Source organism: Microtus oregoni, unplaced genomic scaffold, assembly GCF_018167655.1.
Source record: "Microtus oregoni isolate MIOR12 unplaced genomic scaffold, Mior012 000000F_ref0000247, whole genome shotgun sequence".
Taxonomy (NCBI): domain Eukaryota; kingdom Metazoa; phylum Chordata; class Mammalia; order Rodentia; family Cricetidae; genus Microtus; species Microtus oregoni.
Window position 1 is genome coordinate 88,800,348 of NW_024543059.1, and position 21,484 is coordinate 88,821,831.

The 21,484-nt window shown below is 35.1% G+C and overlaps 1 protein-coding gene across 2 annotated transcripts; it reads left to right on the forward strand.

Annotated features, from left to right (window-relative positions):
- The first annotated feature begins 545 nt into the window (after positions 1 to 545).
- Positions 546 to 9,814, forward strand: LOC121447484 (pancreatic alpha-amylase-like). Of its 2 annotated transcripts, XM_041650761.1 has the most exons (10): positions 546 to 713; positions 1,059 to 1,205; positions 2,400 to 2,588; positions 3,878 to 3,943; positions 5,288 to 5,409; positions 6,094 to 6,216; positions 6,301 to 6,400; positions 7,855 to 7,973; positions 8,081 to 8,206; positions 9,625 to 9,814. In XM_041650761.1, exons 1-10 carry the CDS (start codon positions 546 to 548, stop codon positions 9,812 to 9,814), a joined length of 1,350 nt encoding a protein of 449 aa, XP_041506695.1. The 2 variants fall into 2 exon arrangements, with proteins under 2 accessions (XP_041506695.1, XP_041506702.1); XM_041650768.1 differs by lacking the exon at positions 3,878 to 3,943.
- The last annotated feature ends 11,670 nt before the right edge of the window (positions 9,815 to 21,484 follow it).

A 21,484-nucleotide genomic window follows, 5' to 3' on the forward strand; every position in this document is an offset into this window, starting at 1 on the left:
ATACACAGTTATATACATAGTGCCTTTTTTTACATGCCTACCAAGCCTTGTTGTATAGTACAGGAGTGTCACACTCAGAATCTTCATTTTTTTTAGCTTCTTGTTTTTGAGATTGCAGGGTGATTTCTACAATGCTTGGAAATTTATAAAAATGAATGCAAATATTTAAATAACAAATAAGTAGGAAAAACAAAAAAGACCTTGATACATTTTTCCATTTCAATTTGGAATGAAAAAAATAAAAATATTTGCAACTGTAGTTATGGCTATATTTGACTCAATTGTACTGTTCTTGTTTTACTGGAATATATCCAAAGTAAGGTCTATACTAATCAAATAACACATGTACTGTAATGTCATAGTATATTTTCCATGAGAATTTCTGAAGGTCCTTCACCTGTTCATATCCTCACCTCATATCTTTTAGATTATGTATGAAAAGCATATTCTGTAAATATTTATTTATAAACAATGATTTTGCAAATTCTACCTCTTGCAGAATATAAATAGGCAATAGAAAGAATACTGACAGCTTACAAAGCAAAATGAAGCTCTTCCTGTTGCTTTCACTCATTGGGTTCTGCTGGGCTCAGTATAACCCACATACTCAGTACGGACGGACTTCTATCGTCCACCTGTTCGAGTGGCGCTGGGTTGATATCGCCAAGGAATGTGAGCGATATTTAGCTCCTAAAGGATTTGGAGGGGTACAGGTAAAACTGATTCATATTTTAAATGGAGACTTTGCTGTGTTGATATAAAACTGCATTCTCATCAGTTCAGTGTGTCTGGAAGACAAGCCAACAACACACATGAATTTCTTGGGTAATGAATAGGTTTGCTGATGATGGCATTATACTCTGGTGTAGGATAACATCAGGATTTCTGCAATGTCCTGCCCATCTTTTCAGGTGGTTGTGAAGTGACAGAACTTCATGTTCACAAGATGAAATGTGACACTAGACCATTGATATGTTTCTAGAGAATTTAGTTCTTTAAGCTTAGTACAAACTTAGTAAGTTATTGTTCAAAATTAATTCTAACTATTTTATTTGCAGGTCTCTCCACCAAGTGAAAATATTGTGATTTATAGACCACCAAGGCCTTGGTGGGAAAGATACCAACCAGTTAGCTACAAAATTTGCACAAGGTCTGGAAACGAAGAAGAATTCAGAGACATGGTGAAGAGGTGCAACAATGTTGGTGTAAGTGATGATACATATTCTTTAAAGCCTTACATAGAATTTTAGAAATTAAAAATTCCTATTGGTGAAATATTTTCATCCTTTCTTCTTTAATTTTCTTTGAGCAGAAAATTTCATAAATTGGGAGTGGTGAATGGAAAGATGAAATGGAAGGGGAAAGTGATATACTGTAATTAGAATATATGAAAATAAAGTAAAATAACAAAAATTGCTTTTATTTTCACTCTTTGTTAAAATGCCTGATTGTTATATAATCACACTTTGAGAACCCTTGCACATCTACAATGTAAAAATAAGAGGTGATAAATTGAACCTTACACTTTTAGCCTTTTAACTATATTCTCCATAATATTCCCTTTTGCTTAGGCACTGATTGGATTTGCTTGCTATGGTCATTTTTATGTGATTTTGTTTTCTTCCCTCAATTTATGGACTTTCTTTGAACTTATTGCTTTAGTTGAAAATATCTATTTTCTCTATATTATTAAGAGAAATGCTTATCTTTTTGTCCCTAAGTTACTACCAGCTTCTTTATCCATATATCCTTGTAAACTTCCACAATCAATGCTTTTTCTTGTTTATAATCATTCCAGCTTCATCAGAAGTTTATGTTTTGTTTTGTTTGTTGTTATGGTAGTTTCTTATACAGATTTCTATACATGACTACTTTACATGTTTCTGGATAACCACTGGTCCAGAAGTTAAGATTAAAGTCATTTATATGATTTTTCTTTACACCCACAATTCTTGGGTTTTATCACCATCAGTCTTGTTAATGGTAAATAAATGGTTTAACCTAAAAATGAAGAATCATCTATGTACTTTCTGGTCTTCAGATACAAGGTGGAAATAGTACAATCCATGGCATTTCACCTCAAGAACCAATAAAACTGCAAAGGCAATCCCCTCTCGTTTTTATGCTGTGTTTTACTTCCTCAAAAATTGATCTTAACTTTAAACTATGACTGTTCATTTTTATCTCTACTTAATAGTTTTAAATACTTTACCAATATGAAGGCTATTGTTGAATTTTATTTCACATTAGTTTCATATCACCCTTACTTTTCCTTTCTATAAAGACTATATAAGGAATCCATTAGAAGATATATTTTGGAGATTTGTTGGTAGGTTGTGAGTTTCCATTGAAACTTTAGATTCCTTAAGATGACTGCAGTATGCAATTTCCTTTTTCAGGTCCGTATTTATGTGGATGCAGTTATTAATCACATGTGTAGTGCAGGCGGTGGTGCAGGGACAAACAGTACCTGTGGAAGTTACTACAATGCCCATAACAGAGAATTCCCAGCAGTTCCATACTCTGCTTGGGATTTTAATGATGGTAAATGTGACCAAGACGTTTATGACTACAAAAATGCTAATGAGGTAATGAACGAAATGATGAGGGATTCCCTTCTCTATGCCGTAAATATTATTGTTTAAAAAGGAACTGTTTTTGGCCTATAGCAGAGCTATAGGGGAACAGAGCTAATCAGGGAAAACTAAATGGAATCCTGGGAGGAAGAAGGAAAAGTCATGGAGAAGCCAGGTAGCCCCGCTGGAGACAGACTCCCGAACGTTACCAACTAAGCCACTGCCACGTGGTAATTCACAGATTAATGGACATGGGTTAAATTTATATGTAAGTGTTACCCAATAAGAAGCTGGAGCTAATGGGCCAAGAAATGATTTAATTAATATAGTTTGTGTGTGGTTATTTCAGGGCAGAACAGCTGGGAATCAAAAAGTGGCTCTCCATTCAACAGAGAAATATTGGTGATAATAAAGAAGTATCTAGTGCATATCAGGAATTTATGGATAACCATTGGGCATACCATTCAGATTCTGCAGGAAAACATTTTACTAAGACAGAATGCTTGACAAATTGAAATTAAAAAGTGTGCTGGATTTTGTTTCATTGTTTTGTAAGGATACACACAAAATCAATGACAAATGGAGGCATGCTCTATAGTGACTTTGTGTGGATAATGCAAAAGCATGTTTAATCAGTTATATAAATATTATTGTATGGAAATATTATTAAAAATAAAAATTAGTATTGTAAAACAATGTAGGGATAAGTCCCGCCCCTTAGGGGGCGTGTTTGCCTCGGGCTAAAGTTTGCCTATAAATTTGGCAAGCAAGCTCCCAGCCGCTGCTTCTGCTTTCCTGGTTTCTGCGGGAACGGTGGTTCTGTAAGTCTATTTCTAAATACATATATTTACAATCTGTCTGCATTCGTTTAAGCCGTTACAAAGCAATTTCAAATATTAGAGTATATATTCAGGTTTGGAGCAGTGCACTTATTTAACATGTGGAAGTTCCTGGAATGGATTCTGGGAACTACATAAAATAAAAAAGAGTAAAAGGTAGAAACCTGAAGGATAAATAGAGGGAAAGGAGATCAGAGGGATAAAGAGAAGAGAGTGACAGAGACAGACAGACAGAAAGAGAATTAACCACCTAAAATTCCCACCTAGTTTATTTTATACTTTTGTATCTACAACAGAAAATATTTTAAAGTCTGTATCCAAATTAAAGCATCAATACTTCTCATGTTCCAAGTAAAGATAATATGAAAAAATCTACTTGAAAATGTGTGAGTGACTGAATGATGAAATGGATTCTTAGACCAGATATGACTTTATATAAATTTATCACTTTTGTTTCAATAGGCCAGAAATTGTCTTCCGTCTGGCTTTCTGAACCTTGCACTTGATAAAAGTTATGTTCGTGGAAAGGTGGCTGACTAGATGAACCGTCTCATCGACATTGGTGTAGCAGGGTTCAGACTTCATGATGCTAATCACATGTGGCCTGGAGACATAAAGGCAATTTTGGACAAACTGCATAACCTAAACACACAATGGTTCTCTTCAGGAAGCAGGCCTTTCATTTTTCAAGCGCTAAAACAATACATATGTTCTTTCTAAAAATGTAATACTCTCATGTAATTGTAATGGTTCACTCTTCCCTTTCCTCTCTCTAAACTCTTTTATATATCCATCCATACTCACTTTCAAATTTGTAACCTGTCAAAAAAAATTTGTAACCTGTCTTTTGAATTACTGTTATTATACACACAGGCAGTCAGACACACACACAGACACATAGACACACACACACACACACACACTATATATATATATATATATATAGGCACATATATCAACATATAAGTATATATGTGTATATCTCTATATCTATCTATCATCTATCTATCTATCTCTCTATCTATCTATCTATGTTCTTAAATATAATTGATATAATCCATATTGCTACAGATAAATTCATATCTTGGTACTAATCAACCAATTGATATTGTCTTCTCTGATTTTCATTCCCAGATTTCCTCAGTTGCCTATACTTCTCTCTTTATTTCTTTGTATATTGTTGAGTCCCTGTGGATTTTTTCTGAAATATCATCATTTTGTAAACCAGATAGTAGAGAGGATATTTCATTAAGCATAAAATTAATAATGGAGGTTAATATTTCAATCATTTATATACTGTGGAATTTGAATGCTTAATAAAAGCATTATTCAGAAGTAACACACTTAAGTCTTTACCAAGGCAGCTTCAAAGTTAGTGTAAACTCTAATAATTCATTCTCTAAATTTACAAATACAATACCATGATACAAGACAGAGCAATCATAATCATTTTGTCCGAAGCCAATCTTTTTGAGCTATGTCTTATGTTATCAAGTTTGTAAGTGTTTAGAAAAACTGATCAAGCTTCCTGTGCAGCAATAATATCATCTGAAGTGTATTAGAGATAATGTATTTGTATCTCTGTTTCCTTGGAAACATTAATGAGTTCATAAATCTGATAATCACTTGACAGCAAGTATTCTATCGGTGTAGACTAAGGAATTTTACCCTATGTCAGCAATCCTTGGGATAAGAAGGGACCCTGTCATTTGATTTCTTTCAATGTGGTGACATATACTTTATGAAGAAATTAGAATGTTGATATACAGAAAAATTTAGGAATAAATATTATAAGGATTTCTCAATGTCATTACATTTAAACTATATGCTTAAATTTATAAAAAATTTCAAGTGACCCAATGTATTTTCTAGGTCAACGATCTGGGTAAGGAGTCAATGTACTTTGGAATTGGACGTGTGACAGAATACAAATATGGGACAAACCTAAGCACAGTTATCCGCAAGTGGAATGGACAGAAGATGGCCTATTTAAAGTAAATATAGATAATTTTTTAAATTTGATCTATCATAGATTATTTTTTCTATTTGACATCAATGAGTTATATCTTCAATTATTCTCATTTAAAAATTATGAAGTTGTTGATTATTAAGCTTAATGTTTCTCAAAACCACCTAATTATTTTTTCCACTTGGAATGTCAATCACCATGTATTACTGAAAATCCAAAGTATCACTTAGTTATTTTTGTCTGTTTGTAATAAATTCATTAGATTCCAAGAACGTTTTTCTATAATCTATTAAAGCTATATTATTATTACAAAAATAATTATATCCATAAATGATAGTCACAATGTGGTCAGCTATGAAATATTTAAGTGTTATATCAAAGAATGAATTGAAATTTTTTCAGTTTGTATTGTGATAGTATGGTAGCTTTCTAATCTATGGAATATCAAATGAATGTTTCAGTTCTCAAATCCAAAAAATTATAATTCAACAAAATTTAAAGGGAACAAACATTTAAAGAAAAAAAATATATTGTAATATCCAAATGAAGATATATATCATCATAATAAATGATATTGCATGTGTATTTATATGCATATAATATGAAAGGTAGGCATCTTATGAAATTTTTATTTATTTGCATAACTGAGTATGAAATATGAAAACTTAATCAAAATATTTTAAAAGAATAATACTTTTTTTAAATGTAGGAACTGGGGAGAAGATTGGGGTTTTGTGCCTACTGACAGAGCCCTTGTGTTTGTGGACAATCATGAGACTCAGCGAGGACTAGGTGGTGGAGGAGCATCCATTCTGACCTTCTGGGATGCTAGGTGGGAGAACATTCTTTGCTGTTGTGAAACTTGCTTTTAATGATGGCATTGTGTTATGCTTTAATACCATTTTTAAACTTTCAGAATGTACAAAATGGCAGTTGGCTTTATGTTGGCTCATCCTTATGGGTTCACACGAGTAATGTCAAGTTACCGTTGGGCAAGAAATTTCCAGAATGGAAAAGTAAGTATTGAAGTTCTTCAAAGCATAATTTAATCCTGAAAAGTAAGAGGTTCTGTTCTGTTTTAATTTCACATTAAATTATAGTGTGTGATACTTATATTTTTTCCTGTGAAACAAGAAGGTAGCTGAATTGAGGGAATTTAGGATTATAATAGATAGAAATTTCTGAAAATTACAGAAAATGCTTTACAATGGAGTCTATAAACAATACATAATAATAGAATTATAAGTGTTAATCACTAAGTTTTTGTGAAGTAAGGACATTGAAAATATACCTGCTCAGAAAAGCAATGATTTAAATAAGAGAAAACGCTAGAATGAAAACAGGCATTCCTGATAAAATCCAACAAAAAAAGGTAAGATGGGATAATGTCTGCTAACATTGATATTTTAAATTATTTCCTGTGAAATGAGAAGGTAGCTGATTTGAGGGAATTTAAAAATGATAATAGAAATTTCTGAAAATTACAGAACAATGATTTGCTACAGAGTCTGTAAATAATATGTATTTACAGAAGTATAAACAATATGAGTTGTTGATTAGGTGCCTAAGCAGAAACAATTTTAAAATTAATATAATATTTATAAATATATTACATACATTTTGTGTTGTTTGTTGGGTGCACAAGCTTAAACAATTTCAAAATTAATCTGGGAAATAAGACCATCTATGGAAATTTTTCTGTTTTAATACAGGAATGTAGACTAACAGAAAAAAAAGTCAAAATTAAAATAGAAATGTTTCTTCTTTAGACATCTGAAAAATAGTTTATCCTATTTTTTTTCCAAAATGAGTTTACCTCTGGTTTTATTGACATTTGTTCTATTCCCAACGAGCTTTCAGGCCTGGAATGAGACTTTTTTTTCAAAAATGTATTTACCATTCACCAATTATCAAATATGCATTTATACTTTGATAAGTTTAATAATGAAAGTCAGGATATTTTATAAACACGTTTTTCCAGAAAGTAGTAAGAAATGAACTATTATTAACTGAGAAAATGTTATATTTAAAGCCTTTTCATATATGTTCTTGAATTTTTAGAGTAGCTAAGAACTATGCCTTAGTTTTCTGGATAAACTGAGGCACATTCATGTTATGTATAATGATGGAAATTTCTCAGGGAGTTGTTCCCCAATGCTAGTGTTCCTGGCTCAAGTGTCTTGATGTTAGGTGACATTGAAGAGCTGTTAGTGGTATTGAAAAACTGTGTCTTTGATAGAAAGTGAGATGTTTAAGAATTGTTACTGTCAGTTTGAATTGAGTAGTAGAAAATATGAATTTGCAAGAAGTGAAGGGCTCAGTGAAATTCTGTAAAACATTGAAGGACTTAGATTAAAATTAGACACCTCAAAGAAAGAAGTAGCACAAGAGGTTTGGTTTGGGTTTGCTCTAGTGGAGAGAATTGGACGAACACAAGCATTCAAATGACCTGATTCTTTCAATAATTAAGGATGTGAATAACTGGATTGGGCCACCTAATAACAATGGAGTAACCAAGGAAGTGACCATTAATCCAGACATGACTTGTGGCAATGACTGGGTCTGTGAACATCGATGGCGTCAAATAAGGTGGGATTTTCTCAACAGATATTGTCTAATAAGAAAGTTATTTAACTTCTTTTTAAAATTGTTGAAGTTGAAGGGTACCAACATTTCACATGATATTGTACTTCTAGGAACATGGTTGCCTTCAGAAACGTAGTCAATGGTCAGCCTTTGTCAAACTGGTGGGATAATGGCAGCAACCAAGTAGCTTTTAGCAGAGGAAACAAAGGTTTCATTGTCTTTAACAATGATGACTGGTAAGTCATTATCACTTAAAGTGGGATTGTTTACTCCTATATGCTTAGATCTTTTCTTTTTCTGCTCATACATATCTTTTGTATGTGAATCTTTTAGATAATGCCTTTATGCCAAAAATATATTTCAGTGTTCAGAAGGAAAATAATACAAGCTACATACTTTATCCTTTCAATAAAATTTTGTATTTGAGATCATTTAACATAGCATGCAATGGCAGTCGCATAACTTCATATTTGTAAGATCATTTGACATATTTCACAAACATAAAATCATTAAATTATATATTATATTAGTACTGGAGTACTTTACCACTACATTTGAATATTACTTTTTATCCATAGATATATACAATGTTAAATGTTAATTTCTTTCTTTGTTTAATATATATATATATATATATATATATATATATATATAGATACACAAACACACACACACACACACACACACACACACACACACACATATATACCAGTATCTGGTCTATGAGTGTCTTCAAGAAGTTGCTGAGTGTTGATTTAAAAACTTTCGTTATTGTCCTTCCACTGTGGTTCTTTCATTTGAGTTTTACAATATGGTTCACTCATCTGTAGTGGTCTAACTCAGATACCAGGAGTGGAGACTAAAGTCTTTAATGCCAGCAGGCAGAGACACCCATATTGCCCTGTGTTTGAGGCAAGGTTGGTCTGCATAGTGAGCTCTAGGAAAGCCAAGGATATATAGAGAGACCCTGTCTCTCAGAAATCAAAACTAACAAACATACCAAAAATAATACTTACTCAAAGAATCTCTTTGAGAGTCATTGAAATATCTCAATACAAAATCAGATTCTTATCAGATTGAGTTTTTTTCACAAGTCATATTTTATTGTTTTAAAACAAAATAACTAAGGTACATAATTTTTTGAAAGAACACATGGCTGGTGGTTTAGGAACACCAGAATTACTTTATACAGTCAGTTTCCTAATACAAACTTTTATGTGTACAAAGAAATACTAGACAATGTTTAATTCTATAATAAATCCTTTATGGTGTCATGAAATCTAATAGCTTTGGGAGAAAATGATGCTGTTAACATTTTTTGAAGTCATCAGTTTAAATCCAGCAGAGCACAAACTTGAAAGAATGATGGTCCTCACGGGAGCCCTTTCTTACTGAGCATCTCTGGGTTCTCTGGCTTTCATTGTCTGGTAGCAGTCACCATAGCCCCCGAAACTAACAGACATTTATAATAATGTCTTTGGTCTAGAGAATTCTCTTTCTTCCCCATTCACAGTCTTGTTATTGGGATTTGCTTAATGATACTCTGAATCTTAGTGATCTATATCACAAGGTTGAGACATTTATTGTTTTATTGATAATGAATCTTCCTAGCACTTGAGTTCATTGAATTTAAGTTAAGTACTCCTTTTTTCAGGTCATTGTCAACAACATTACAGACTGGTCTTCCTGCCGGCACCTACTGTGATGTAATTTCTGGAGACAAGATTGATGGCAATTGCACCGGAAGTAAAGTCTATGTTGGCAATGATGGCAAAGCTCAATTTTTTATTAGTAACTCTGCTGAAGACCCATTTATTGCAATCCATGTTGAATCAAAATTGTAATAACCTTATTAAATACATATAAAGCATCAATTAATGTGTTTTTTTTATTGTGTGTGCCTAATTTTTTATTTTCTCTTCTTTTTATGATGTGTTCATGTGTAATATTTATATCTGAGCCGTGGAATGTATGTGGAATATTTGAACAAAGTGTGTCATGGCTTTGCCTCTTTCCTTTATCTCATGGACTGTAGTATCACACTTAAGTCAACAGGCTAACCACGAAAGCACATTTACATGCTGAGCAATGTTACTAGCTCAGATGTATCTTAAGTTAAGTTTCTTTCTTTTAGTCGAAACCCATAAACAATCAACTTCAATAGTCGGAAATCATAAACATCACATATATGAACTAAAAAATAATATCCAAGACTTACTATGAATTAGCAGAAAATCTATTTTTCCCAGGAAAACTCTCAGAACTTTGATACTTTCTGGAAAAACATTGCTAATGGTTATTAGTGTAATTTCTAACATGTACTTCTAGATATTGCATAAAAATTATTTTAATAAAAATTTATTCACAATTTAATCACTTATGAAAGATGCCTTTAGTCACTTGGAAATGCATCATTGCTTAATTTTATCTAGCTACCACTTTATTCAAATTTCTCGTATACATCGTTATTTCAAAAATTAATTTTCCTAATTCTAGAGTACACACTCAGTTACATAAAATGTATGGTGATCATATATCAAAATCCCATAATATTCACTTTTCATCTTCTACCTTCCCTTTTTCCCATGCACTTTAATTTTCCCATATCCATGTACACATCCGTTCAAGTCTTTTTGTTGATATTTGATACTTGAGCACAATGCCTTCGTGAATGAGAGTGGAAGGTTATTTTCTTGACAAAAACACATTGTCAGTGGTTATACCACTAAAGAATATGACTCCATATACCCATCAATGTCTAACAGCTAAGAAACCATAAAGTCTTGGGGCCTTACAATTATTTCTAATCCACAGAATTGGAAAAGAAGAATTCAAACTTTTGTTATTTGCAGATGGATGTCAACCTGTAGAAGAATTAAAATAGATCCATATCTATCACCATGCATAAAACTCAAGACCAAATGGATTAAAGACTTCAATGTCGATCTAAACACACTGAATCTGATAGAAGAAAAAGTGGGATGTATGCTACAACACATGGGCACAGGAGACTACTTCCTATGTATAACCCCAGTAGCACAGACAATAAGGGCAACATTGAATAAATGGGACCTCCTAAAACTGAGAAGGTTTTGTAAAGCAAAGGACACTGTCATTAAGACAAAAAGACAACCTACTGACTGGGAGAAGATCTTCACCAACCCCGCAACAGACAAAGGTCTGATTTACAAAATATATAAAGAACTCAAGAAACTAGACTTTAAAATACTAATTAACCCAATTAAAAATGGGGCACTGATCTGAACAGAGAATTCTCAACAGAAGAAGTTCAAATGGCCAAAAGACACTTCAGGTCATGCTCAACTTCCTTAGCGATCAGGGAAATGCAAATCAAAACAAGTTTGAGATAGGATTTTACATCTGTCAGAATGGCTAGAATCAAAAACACCAATGATAGCCTTTGCTAGAGAGGTTGTGGAGTAAGAGGAACACTCATCCATTGCTGGTGGGAATGCAAACTTGTGCAACCACTTTGGAAATCAGTGTGGTGGTTTCTCAGGAAATTCGGGATCAACCTACCCAGGATCTAGCAATACCACTCTTGGGAATATACCCAAGAGATGCCCTATCATATGACAAAAGCATTTGTTCAACTATGTCCATAGCAACATTATTTGTAGTAGCCAGAACCTGGAAACAACCTAGATGCCCCTCAACGGAAGAATGGATAAAGAAAGTGTGGAATATGTACGCATTAGAGTACTACTCAGCAGTAAAATCAATGACATATTGAATTTTACATGCAAGTGGATGGAAATAGAAAACACTATCCTGAGTGAGATAACCCAGACCCAAAAATATGAATATGGTATGTACTCACTCATAAGTGGATTCTAGCCATAAATAAAGGACATTGATCCTATAATATGAGATCCTAGAGAAGCTAAATAAGAAGGTGAACCCAAAGAAAAACATATAGTTATCCTCCTGGATATTGGAAGGAGACAAGATTGCCAGGCAAAAATTAGAAACTTGGGGGTGGGGATGGGGTGGGAGTAACGGGAAATGGGGAGAAAAGTGTGAGAAGTGGAGGATGGGGAGTGCTTGGGAGAATGGGATGGTTGGGATGGAGGAAGGGTAGATACGGGAGTAGGGAATTATATATCTTAATTAAGGGAGCCATTTTAGGGTTGGCAAGAGACTTGACTCTAGAGGGGTTCCCAGGCGTCCATGGAGATGTCTCCAGCTGGATCCTTGGGCAGCTGAGGAGAGGGAGCCTGAAATGGCCCTATCCTATATCCATACTGATGAATATCTTGCATATCACCATAGAACCTTCATCTGGCGATGGATAAAGCTAGAGACAGAGACCCACATTGGAACACTGGACTGAGCTCCTGAGGTCCAAATGAGGAGCAGAAGGAAGGAGAACATGAGCAAGAAAGTTAGGAGCACTAGGGGTGCTCCCACCCACTGAGACAGTGGGGCTGATCTAAGGGGAGCTCACCAAGGCCAGCTGGATGATGGACATGTAATCAAACAGGACTCCCTGAACATGGCTGACAAGGAGGGCTGACTGAGAAGCCAAGGACAACGACACTGGGTTTTGACCCTACTGCATGTAATGACTTTTTGGGAGCCTAGTCTGTTTGGATGCTCACCTTCCTGGTCCTGGATGTAGGGGAGACGACCTTGGACTTCCCACAGGGCAGGGAACCCTGACTGCTTTTTGGACTGGAGAGGGAGAGGAAGGGGGATGGGGGGAGCGGGAGGGAGATGGGAGGAAGAAAGGAGGTAGAAATTTTTAATTAAATAATAAAAAGAAAGCACCCCTTTCTCAGATGTGGGGTTGGTGAAGGTCTTTTCTTATTCTGTAGGTTATACTTTCATCTTGGTAAATGTATCCTGTCCCTTACAGATTCTTCTCAGTTTCAGGGGGTCCCATTTGCTAAAACAATCTTAGTGTCTGTGCTACTGGTGTAATATTCAGGAAATGTTCTCCTGTGCCCATGCATTTAAGGCTACTTCCCACATTCTCTTCTCTTAGATTCAGTGGAACTGGATTTATATTGAGGTCTTTGATATACTTGGACTTGAGTATCAGACATGGTGATAAATATTGATCTATTTGATTTATTCTACATGTCCATATCCAGTAATGACAGCATTATTTGTTGCAAATGTTTTCTTTTTCCATTGTATAATTTTAGCATATTTGTCAAAAATCAGATTTTCATAGGTTATGAACTAATAGCAGCACCAATTGGATTCCTTTGGTCCACCAGTTTGCTTCTGTGTGAATACCAAGCTGTTTTCATTGCTATAGCTCTATAGTCAAGTGTGAAGTCATGAATATTGTACAGAATTATTTTGGTTATCCTGGGTTTTTTTTTCTTTTTCCATATGATGTTGAGTATTTTTCTTTCAAGATCTGTGAAGAATTGTTCTGGGATTTTGATGGGAATTGCATTGAATCTGTAGATTGAAAAAGTTTGCCATTTTAAAATGTTGATCCTTACTATCTAAGAGCATGGGAGATTTTTCCATTTTCTGATGTGTTCTTCAATTTCTTTCTTCAAAGATTCAAAGTTCTTGTCATACAGATCTCCCACTTGTTTGTTAAGAGTTACGCCAAGATATTTTATGTTGTTTTTGGCTATTGTAAAAGATAATGTTTCTCTGATTTCTTTCTCAACCTATTTTTCATCTGTGTAAATGAGGGCTACTGATTCTTCTGAGTTAACTTTGTATCCCATCACATTGATGAAGGTGTTTATCAACTGTAAAAGTCCACTAGTAGAATTTTTAAAATCACATATGTATACTATCATATCTGCAAATAGTACAAGTTTGATTTCCTCCTTTCTAAATTGTATCCCTTTGATCTCCTTTTGTTGTCTCATTGTTCTAGATAGAACTTTGAGTACTATATCAAATATATATGTAGAAAGAGTGGATTGCTTTGTCTTGTTCCTGATTTTAGTGGAATCACTTTGAGTTTCTCTCCATTTAGTTTGATATTTGTCATTGGCCTGCTGTATATTGCTTTTAATCTGTTTAGGCAAGTTCTTTGTATCCCTGATCACTCCAAGACAATTATTAACAAGGGGTGTTAAATTTTGCCCGAGGTTTTTTTTGGTATCTAATGAGATAATCATGTGGTCTTTTTTTGTTTCCCCTTGTTTATATGGTGGATAACATTGACAGAATTTTGTGTGTTGAACCACCTCACATCTATAGGAGGAAGCCTATTTGATCACAGTGGAAGATTTATCTGATGTATTCTTGGATTCCGTTTGCCAATATTTTATTGAGTATTTTTGCATTAATGTTCATGAGGGAGATTGGTCTGTAATTCTCTTTCTTAATTTCATCTTTGAATGGTGTTGACATTTCATTTGTATTTTAATAAATAAAGCTTTCCTGAAGATCAGAGATAATAGCATCTCCACTGATCAGCCTTTCAGACCAGGCAGTGCCAAAACACACCATTTACCAGAAATCAGGTGGTGCATGCTTTATATACCAGTGCTACATGCCCTTAATCTCACAACTAAGGAGGATAAAATGGGAGTAGACGAGTCTCAGCCTAAATCCTTTTCTGAGATTCTTGGAGGCAAGGTCAATATTTCAGACTGAGGAAGATTTAAGAGCCAGTGGCTGGCTGCTTCACTTTTTTGTACCTTCAGGGTAACTTCCAATTTCTCTCTCTGAGTTTATAAGAGATCTGGATAAGCAAACAATGTACAATGAATACATTTTGTCCTTATGCTATACACAGCCTTGAATGCCTGGGATAAGACTCAAGAATGAGGAAATTACATCATATGTTAAGGTTATACAAAACCCAAGATAGCCCTCTAGTGACGTTTTGTAAAGATCAATAAACCTGTACAAATAGTAGTAGCAGATTCAGAAAATAGATGAGTACTTATTGAATCTCTTGCTTTTGAAAATGCTAAATTAGAATATGAAATTACTTGGTTCTTTAAAAGGCAATTCAGTGACTATAACACTGAGGCTTGGGTAGAAGAAGAAATTTCCAAAGTTATGACAAGACATCAAAATACGAAAACTTCGATTGTGGTGGAATAGTCCATCTGATAAGGATTTATAGACAGGGAATTCCTAAAAATAGTGTTTCTTCTAGAAATCACCCAAATAGAATTCACCAAACTTCTGGATTATGAAGATGATGAGGCAATGATTGACACTGAACCAATGAATGTAGAGCAAAAAGAGACAAACAAGGCAACCCATTATCATGAGGAAACTCCTCACAGGTCCCTCAGTTTGGACGTGGTCCCACCATTTCCAGCCACCATGGAAGACATGCCTCCCCAGAAAAATTAAACAAATACAATGCTTATGATAAAAACAAAAATCTGTACTGCTCTGAATGGCATAACAGCCATGGAAGATGAATTTAAAATTCCAACAAAAAATAGAAAACATATATTTTGGCAGACTTCTAAAAATGATCAAATTCCAAAGCTGAGAGTAAAATAAATAACATTTTAATGGAAGAATTATGCAGATGTGACTATACTTACTCCAGAATCTTGGCATCTGAAATGGCCTCTTGAGGAGGCAAATATTCAATTCTTAGGAATTTGAACTCTGTCTCAGTTTAAAAAAAAAGTCTGAGATGAGTATAATAGGGCTAAGGGAACATAGAGGAAGGCTGAGAACATATGTGGCTAATGTGGCAGTAAATCTGTGGGGTTACAATTTGTCACATCAATGGGATACCCAGAAAACTCTGCTGCAGTTATAGAGTTATAGAAACAGACCAGGTCCAAAAAAAAAAAGAAAAAGAAAAAGAAAAAAAAGAAAAAACCAGACACTAACCACTCAGGCTGCACAAAAATGCAGAACAACAATTGGTGAACTCTCAGAAGTGCCAACAACCCTACCTTTAAAATGGTTGACAGACAAACATGTATGAGTTAAACAATGACCTTTAGCAATAGAGAAACTGCAGGCATTAGAACAGCTGGTGCAGGAGCAACTAGAATCTCAACATATTGAAGAATCAACCAGTCCTTATAATTTTCCTATATTTGTGTTTAAAAAGTAATAAGTGTTTAAAAGAAATGGAGAATGGTAACAGATCTAAGAGCTGTTAATAAGGTGATTCAACAAATTGATCCTCTACAATTTGGAATTCCTTTGTCTTTCCTATTGCCTAAAGGGTAACCTCCTACAGTTACTGATTTAAAAGTTTGTTCCTTTACTATAATTAGACAAGAAAAAAAAAACAAAGAAAAATTTGCCTCACAGTGACTACTAATAATATTTCTCAGCCTGCAAAAGGATATAAATAGAAGGTTCTCCCATGGGGATAATTAAAGAGCCCCAACCTGTGTCAATTTTTTGTGAGTCATCCATTGGAACTGATATGCAACCAATCCAGACTCTATAGTTTACCATAGCATGGATGATATTTTGCCATATGATTCATGTGTAGATACACTAGAAAGAATGTTTCAAGAAGCAAAGAAAATTTTATCTTATTGTGGATGACATAGTGCTCCTGAAAAAAAATACAGTGAGGCGATTTTATTATTTAGGTTATGAGACAGGTTTATAGAAAATTAGAAAACAAAGTGTTTAAATTAGGTGAGATTGATTACAGACTTTTAATGACTTCCAAAATTTGCTAGGAGACATTTCCAATCTATGGCCCATTTCTGAGATAAAAGCTTATAAAATAATTCATTTAAACAAAAACTCAAATAGTGACAGAGACTTAAATAATTTCAGGTAATTATCAGCTGAAAATGAAAGAGAATTGACTTTGATTGAAGAGAAATTACAGAAGGCACATGTGGATTGTGTGTAACCAAATATTAACTGTATTCTGGTCATATAACAATCAAATTTTCCTCTAGAGAATTTTAATGCAGAGGAAGGATATTATCTTATAATTGTTCTTTGTTACACATAAATTGAGTAAAAAATTAAAAAATTATGTGGAAAAGGTCTCTGAATTATGTATTAAAGAAACATTGTGACTTTGACAATTAGCAGGGATAGACCCAGTTAAAATTATAATAATATTTACTATTGATAAAATTAAAAAATTATGTGAAGAGAGTCCACCTTGGCAAAGCACTTGTCCTCACTTTTTGGGAGTGATAAACAGCAACTATCCCAAAAGCAAAAAAAGTTTTACTGATAAAGAGAGTTGATTGAATCTTTCCTTGCATTCTATGGGACACACCAGTAACTAGAGCCCCTAGATTCTATACTGATGCAAATAATCAGAAGGGGCAGGTTACAAATCAAAAGATTTAACTAAAGTGAATCAAAGCACTTATGATTCTGGTCAAAAGTCAGAATTATATGCCATTGTCATGGCACTAAGAGGTTTTAAAAACTTCTCACAACAGTCGTGGATTTTCAATATACAGAAAGAGTTGTTTTGCATATCGAAACTGCTTAATTTATACCACATAATACAGACATGACGCCATTATTTAATTTCAAGATATAGTCAGTAAAAGGCTTTATCCCATTACAGGACATACATCTAATCCCATACAAGTCAGCCAGATCTTCCTAATGCAAAAATTGATCAATTATTTATTAGAAATGTGCTGAAGGCCTCATAATTTCACAAAAAGTTATGGTAATAGTAAAGGTTTAAGAAAGGATTTTTCCATTACATGACAAAACTCCAAGGAAAATTTAAAATGCCCTACTTTTTCCTAATAAAACCAACAGCAATACCTGTAAGAAGTAGCCCAAAGGGTACTCAAAGGAAAGAAACCTGGCAGATGGATGCATTACTGTTTGTCGAATTTAGAAAACTAAAATATCTACACCACAACACTGATAGTTATTCACATTGTCAATTGGAAACTGCTTTGAGTTAGGGAAAAACTGATTTGTTAATCATATATTTACTACAAATTATGGCCACACTGTCTATACCTGCACTGATAAAGACAGACAATGCACCAGCACATGTCTCTAAGAAAACTGTCTTTTTATGCTTTGTTTCATAGTATAGACATTTTCAACACATATATCCTAAATTCTTTACACATGCCATCTGGCATATGTCATTTATTGTTTATTTTTATTATTACTTAAAAAATACCAATCCAAATTCTCTCTCCCTCCATTCCTCCCAGTCCTCTCACTCTCCCTCCACAGACTGTCCCCCACAACTCCAAACCTAAGGGAGTGCCATGAACCTTGCCCTGTGGAAAGTCTAAGGCCCTCCCTACTACATCTAGGTTGAGCAAAATATACATCCAAATAGAATAGAATCCAATGAAGCCAGTATATGCAAGTAGAGACATATCCCAGTGTCACTATCAGTGTCCCCTCAGTCTTCCCCAGCTAAAAACCCCCTTCAGAGGGGCATGGTTGTTCCCATGCTTGTTCACTCTCAGTCCAGTTGGAGTTGCTGAGCTCCCAGTAGCTCAGGCAAACTGTCTCAGTGGATGAACTCCTCATGGTCTTGAATTCCTTGCTCACATTCCCACTCCTTCCACTCTTCAACTGGATATTGGGAACTCAGTCCAGTGCTCTGATATGGGTCACTGACTGTTCTCATCTGTTGTTGGACAAAGGTTCAATGTTGATATTTAAGATAAACATCAGTCTTACAACAGGGTAAGGTCAGTTCAGACACCCTCTCCTCTATTGCTTAGGGTCTTAGCTGGCATCATCCCTGTGTGTTCTTGGGCATTTTTCTAGAGCCAGGTTTCCTGCTAATTCCATAGAGGCTCCCTCAATCAAGATATCTCTTTCCTTGCTCTCATATCTGTCCTTCCTCCATTTCCATTTCCTCAAGCTCTCCTCAACCCCTCTTCTCCCCTTCCTTCTACCCCTGCCCCCCTGCTCCTAAAATTTTGTCTTATTCTAGTTTTCAGGTGGGTCTATATATGTTTTTTTTTTTGGTTCAGCTTATTACTTAGTTTCTCTAGGATCCTGAACTATAGGCTCATTGCTCTTTATTTAACACTAATATCTGCTTAGAAGTGAGTACATACCATATTCATTTTTGGGGGGTCTGGGTTACCTCACTCAGGATAATGTTTTCTAATTCCATCCATTTGCATGTAAAATTCAAGATATCTTTATTTTTTATTGCTGAGTAGTACTCTAATGTGTAGAGTAATGTGCCACACTTTCTTTATCCATTCTTCAGTTGAGGGGCATCTAGGTTCTTTCCAGGATCTGGCTATTACAAATAATGCTGCATGAACATAGTTGAACAAATGTTCCTGTAGTATGATTGAGCATCTTTTGGATATATTCCCAAGAGTGAAATTGCTGGATCCTGAGGTAGCTTGATTCCCAGTTTTTTGAGGAACCGCCACACTGATTTCCAAAGTGGTGGCACAAGTTTGCATCCCCACCAGCAATGGATGAGTGTTCCATTTGCCCCACAACCAGTCCAGCATAAGCTATCTTTAGTGGTTTTGATCTTAGTCATTCTGTAAGATGATGTCTCAAAGTTGTTTTGATTTGCATTTCCCTGATAACAAAGGAAGAAGAACACATCCTTAAGTATCTTTTGGCCATTTGAAATTTTTCTGATATATACTCTGTTTAGTTCAGTACACCACTTTTTAATTGGGTTATGTAGAATTTTAATGTCTAATTTCTTGAGTTCTTTATATATTTTGGAGATCAGTCCTTTATCTGATGTGGGGTTGGTGAAGATTTTTTTCCCATTCAGTAGGCTGCCTGTTTGTCTTATTGACTGTGTCCTTTGCTTTACAGAAGCTTCTCAGTTTTGGGAGGTCCCATTTATTTATTGATGCTCTTATTGTCTGTGCTACTGAGGGTATATTTAGAAAGTGATCTCCTGTGTCCATGCATTGAAGGGTACTTCCAAATTTCTCCTCTGTCAGGTTCAGTGTGGTCAGATTTATATTGAGTTCTTCAATCCATTTGGACTTGAGTTTTGTGCATGGTGACAGATATGGACCTACTTTTTTCTTCTACAGGTTGACATCCAGTTATGCCAGCACCATTTGTTGAAGATGTTTTCTTTTTTCTATTGTATAATTTTAGCTGCTTTGTCAAAAATCAGATGTTCATAGGTGCTGGATTAATATCCAGGTCATCAATTTGATTCCATTGGAAAACATCTCTGTTTTTATTCCAATACCAAGCTGTTTTCATTAGTGTAGCTTTGTAATAGAGCTTGATGTCAGACACAATCTTTCATCTGTCAGAATGGCTAAGATTAAAAACACTAATATTAGCTTATGCTGGAGTGGATGTGGAGCAAAGAGAACACTCATCCTTTGTTGGTGGGAATGTAAACTTGTGCAACCACTTTGGAAATTAGTGTGGTGGTTTTTCAAAAACTGGAAATCAACCTACATCAGGATCCAGCAATACCACTCTTGGGAATATAACCAAAAGAAATTCAATCATACTAAAAAAGCATTTGTTCAACTATGTTCGGAGCAGTATTATTTGTAATAGCCAGAACCTGGAAACAATCTAGATGTGCCTCAACAGAAGAATGGATAAAGAAATTGTGGCACAGCTAAACATTAAATACTAGTCTGGGGTGAAAACCAATGACATCTTAAAATTTGCCTGCAAAAGGATGGAATTAGAAAACACTATCCTGAGTGAGGTAACACAGACCCCTCCAAAAATCAATATGGTTTGTACTCACTCATAAGTGGATACTAGTCATAAACAAAGGACATTGAGACTGTAGTTCATGATCCTAGAGAAACCAAGTAATAATGTGATCTCAACAAAAACCATATATAGACCCACCTGGAAGTTGGAAACAGACAAACTATTTGTGAGCATGGGGGCAGATGGGAGAGGGAAGGTGAGAAGGGGGGTTTGAGGAGAACTTGAGGGAATAAGATATTTGAGATGGAGCAAGGAAGGAGATATCTTGATTGAGACAGCCATTATGGGGTTAGCAAGAAACCTGGCTCTAGAGAAATGCCCAGGAATCCACAGGGGTGACTCCAGCTAAGACCCTAAGCAATAGAGGAGATGGTGTCTGAACTAGCCTTACCCTGTAGTCAGACTGATGATTATATTAAATACCACCATAGAATATTCATCGAACAACAGATGGAAACAGGAAATGACCCACATGAGAGCACTGGACTGAGTTCCCATATCCAGTTGAAGAGTGGAAGGAGTGAGAATGTGAGCAAGAAATTCAAGACCATGAGGGGTTCATCCACTGAGACAGTTTGCCTGAGCTAATGGTAGCACAGCAACTCCAACTGGAATGGGAGTAAACAAGCACTGGAACAAATAAGTCCATTTGAAGAAGGTTGACAGTTGGGCAGACTGAGATGATACTGGGATTTGTCTCTACTGCATGTACTGGCTTTTTGGAATCCTATTCTCTTTGGATGTAAACCTTGTTCAACCTAGATGTAGTAGGGAGCGCCTTGGACTTTCCAGATGGCAGGGTGTATTGCACTCTTTTAAGACTAGAGGGGGTGAGGTGAGAGGGTCTGTGGAGGGAGTGGGAAAGAGGGAGGGAGTGAGAGGAGAGGAGGGGTGTGGGAGGAGGGGAAGTAGTGGGAATTTGGATT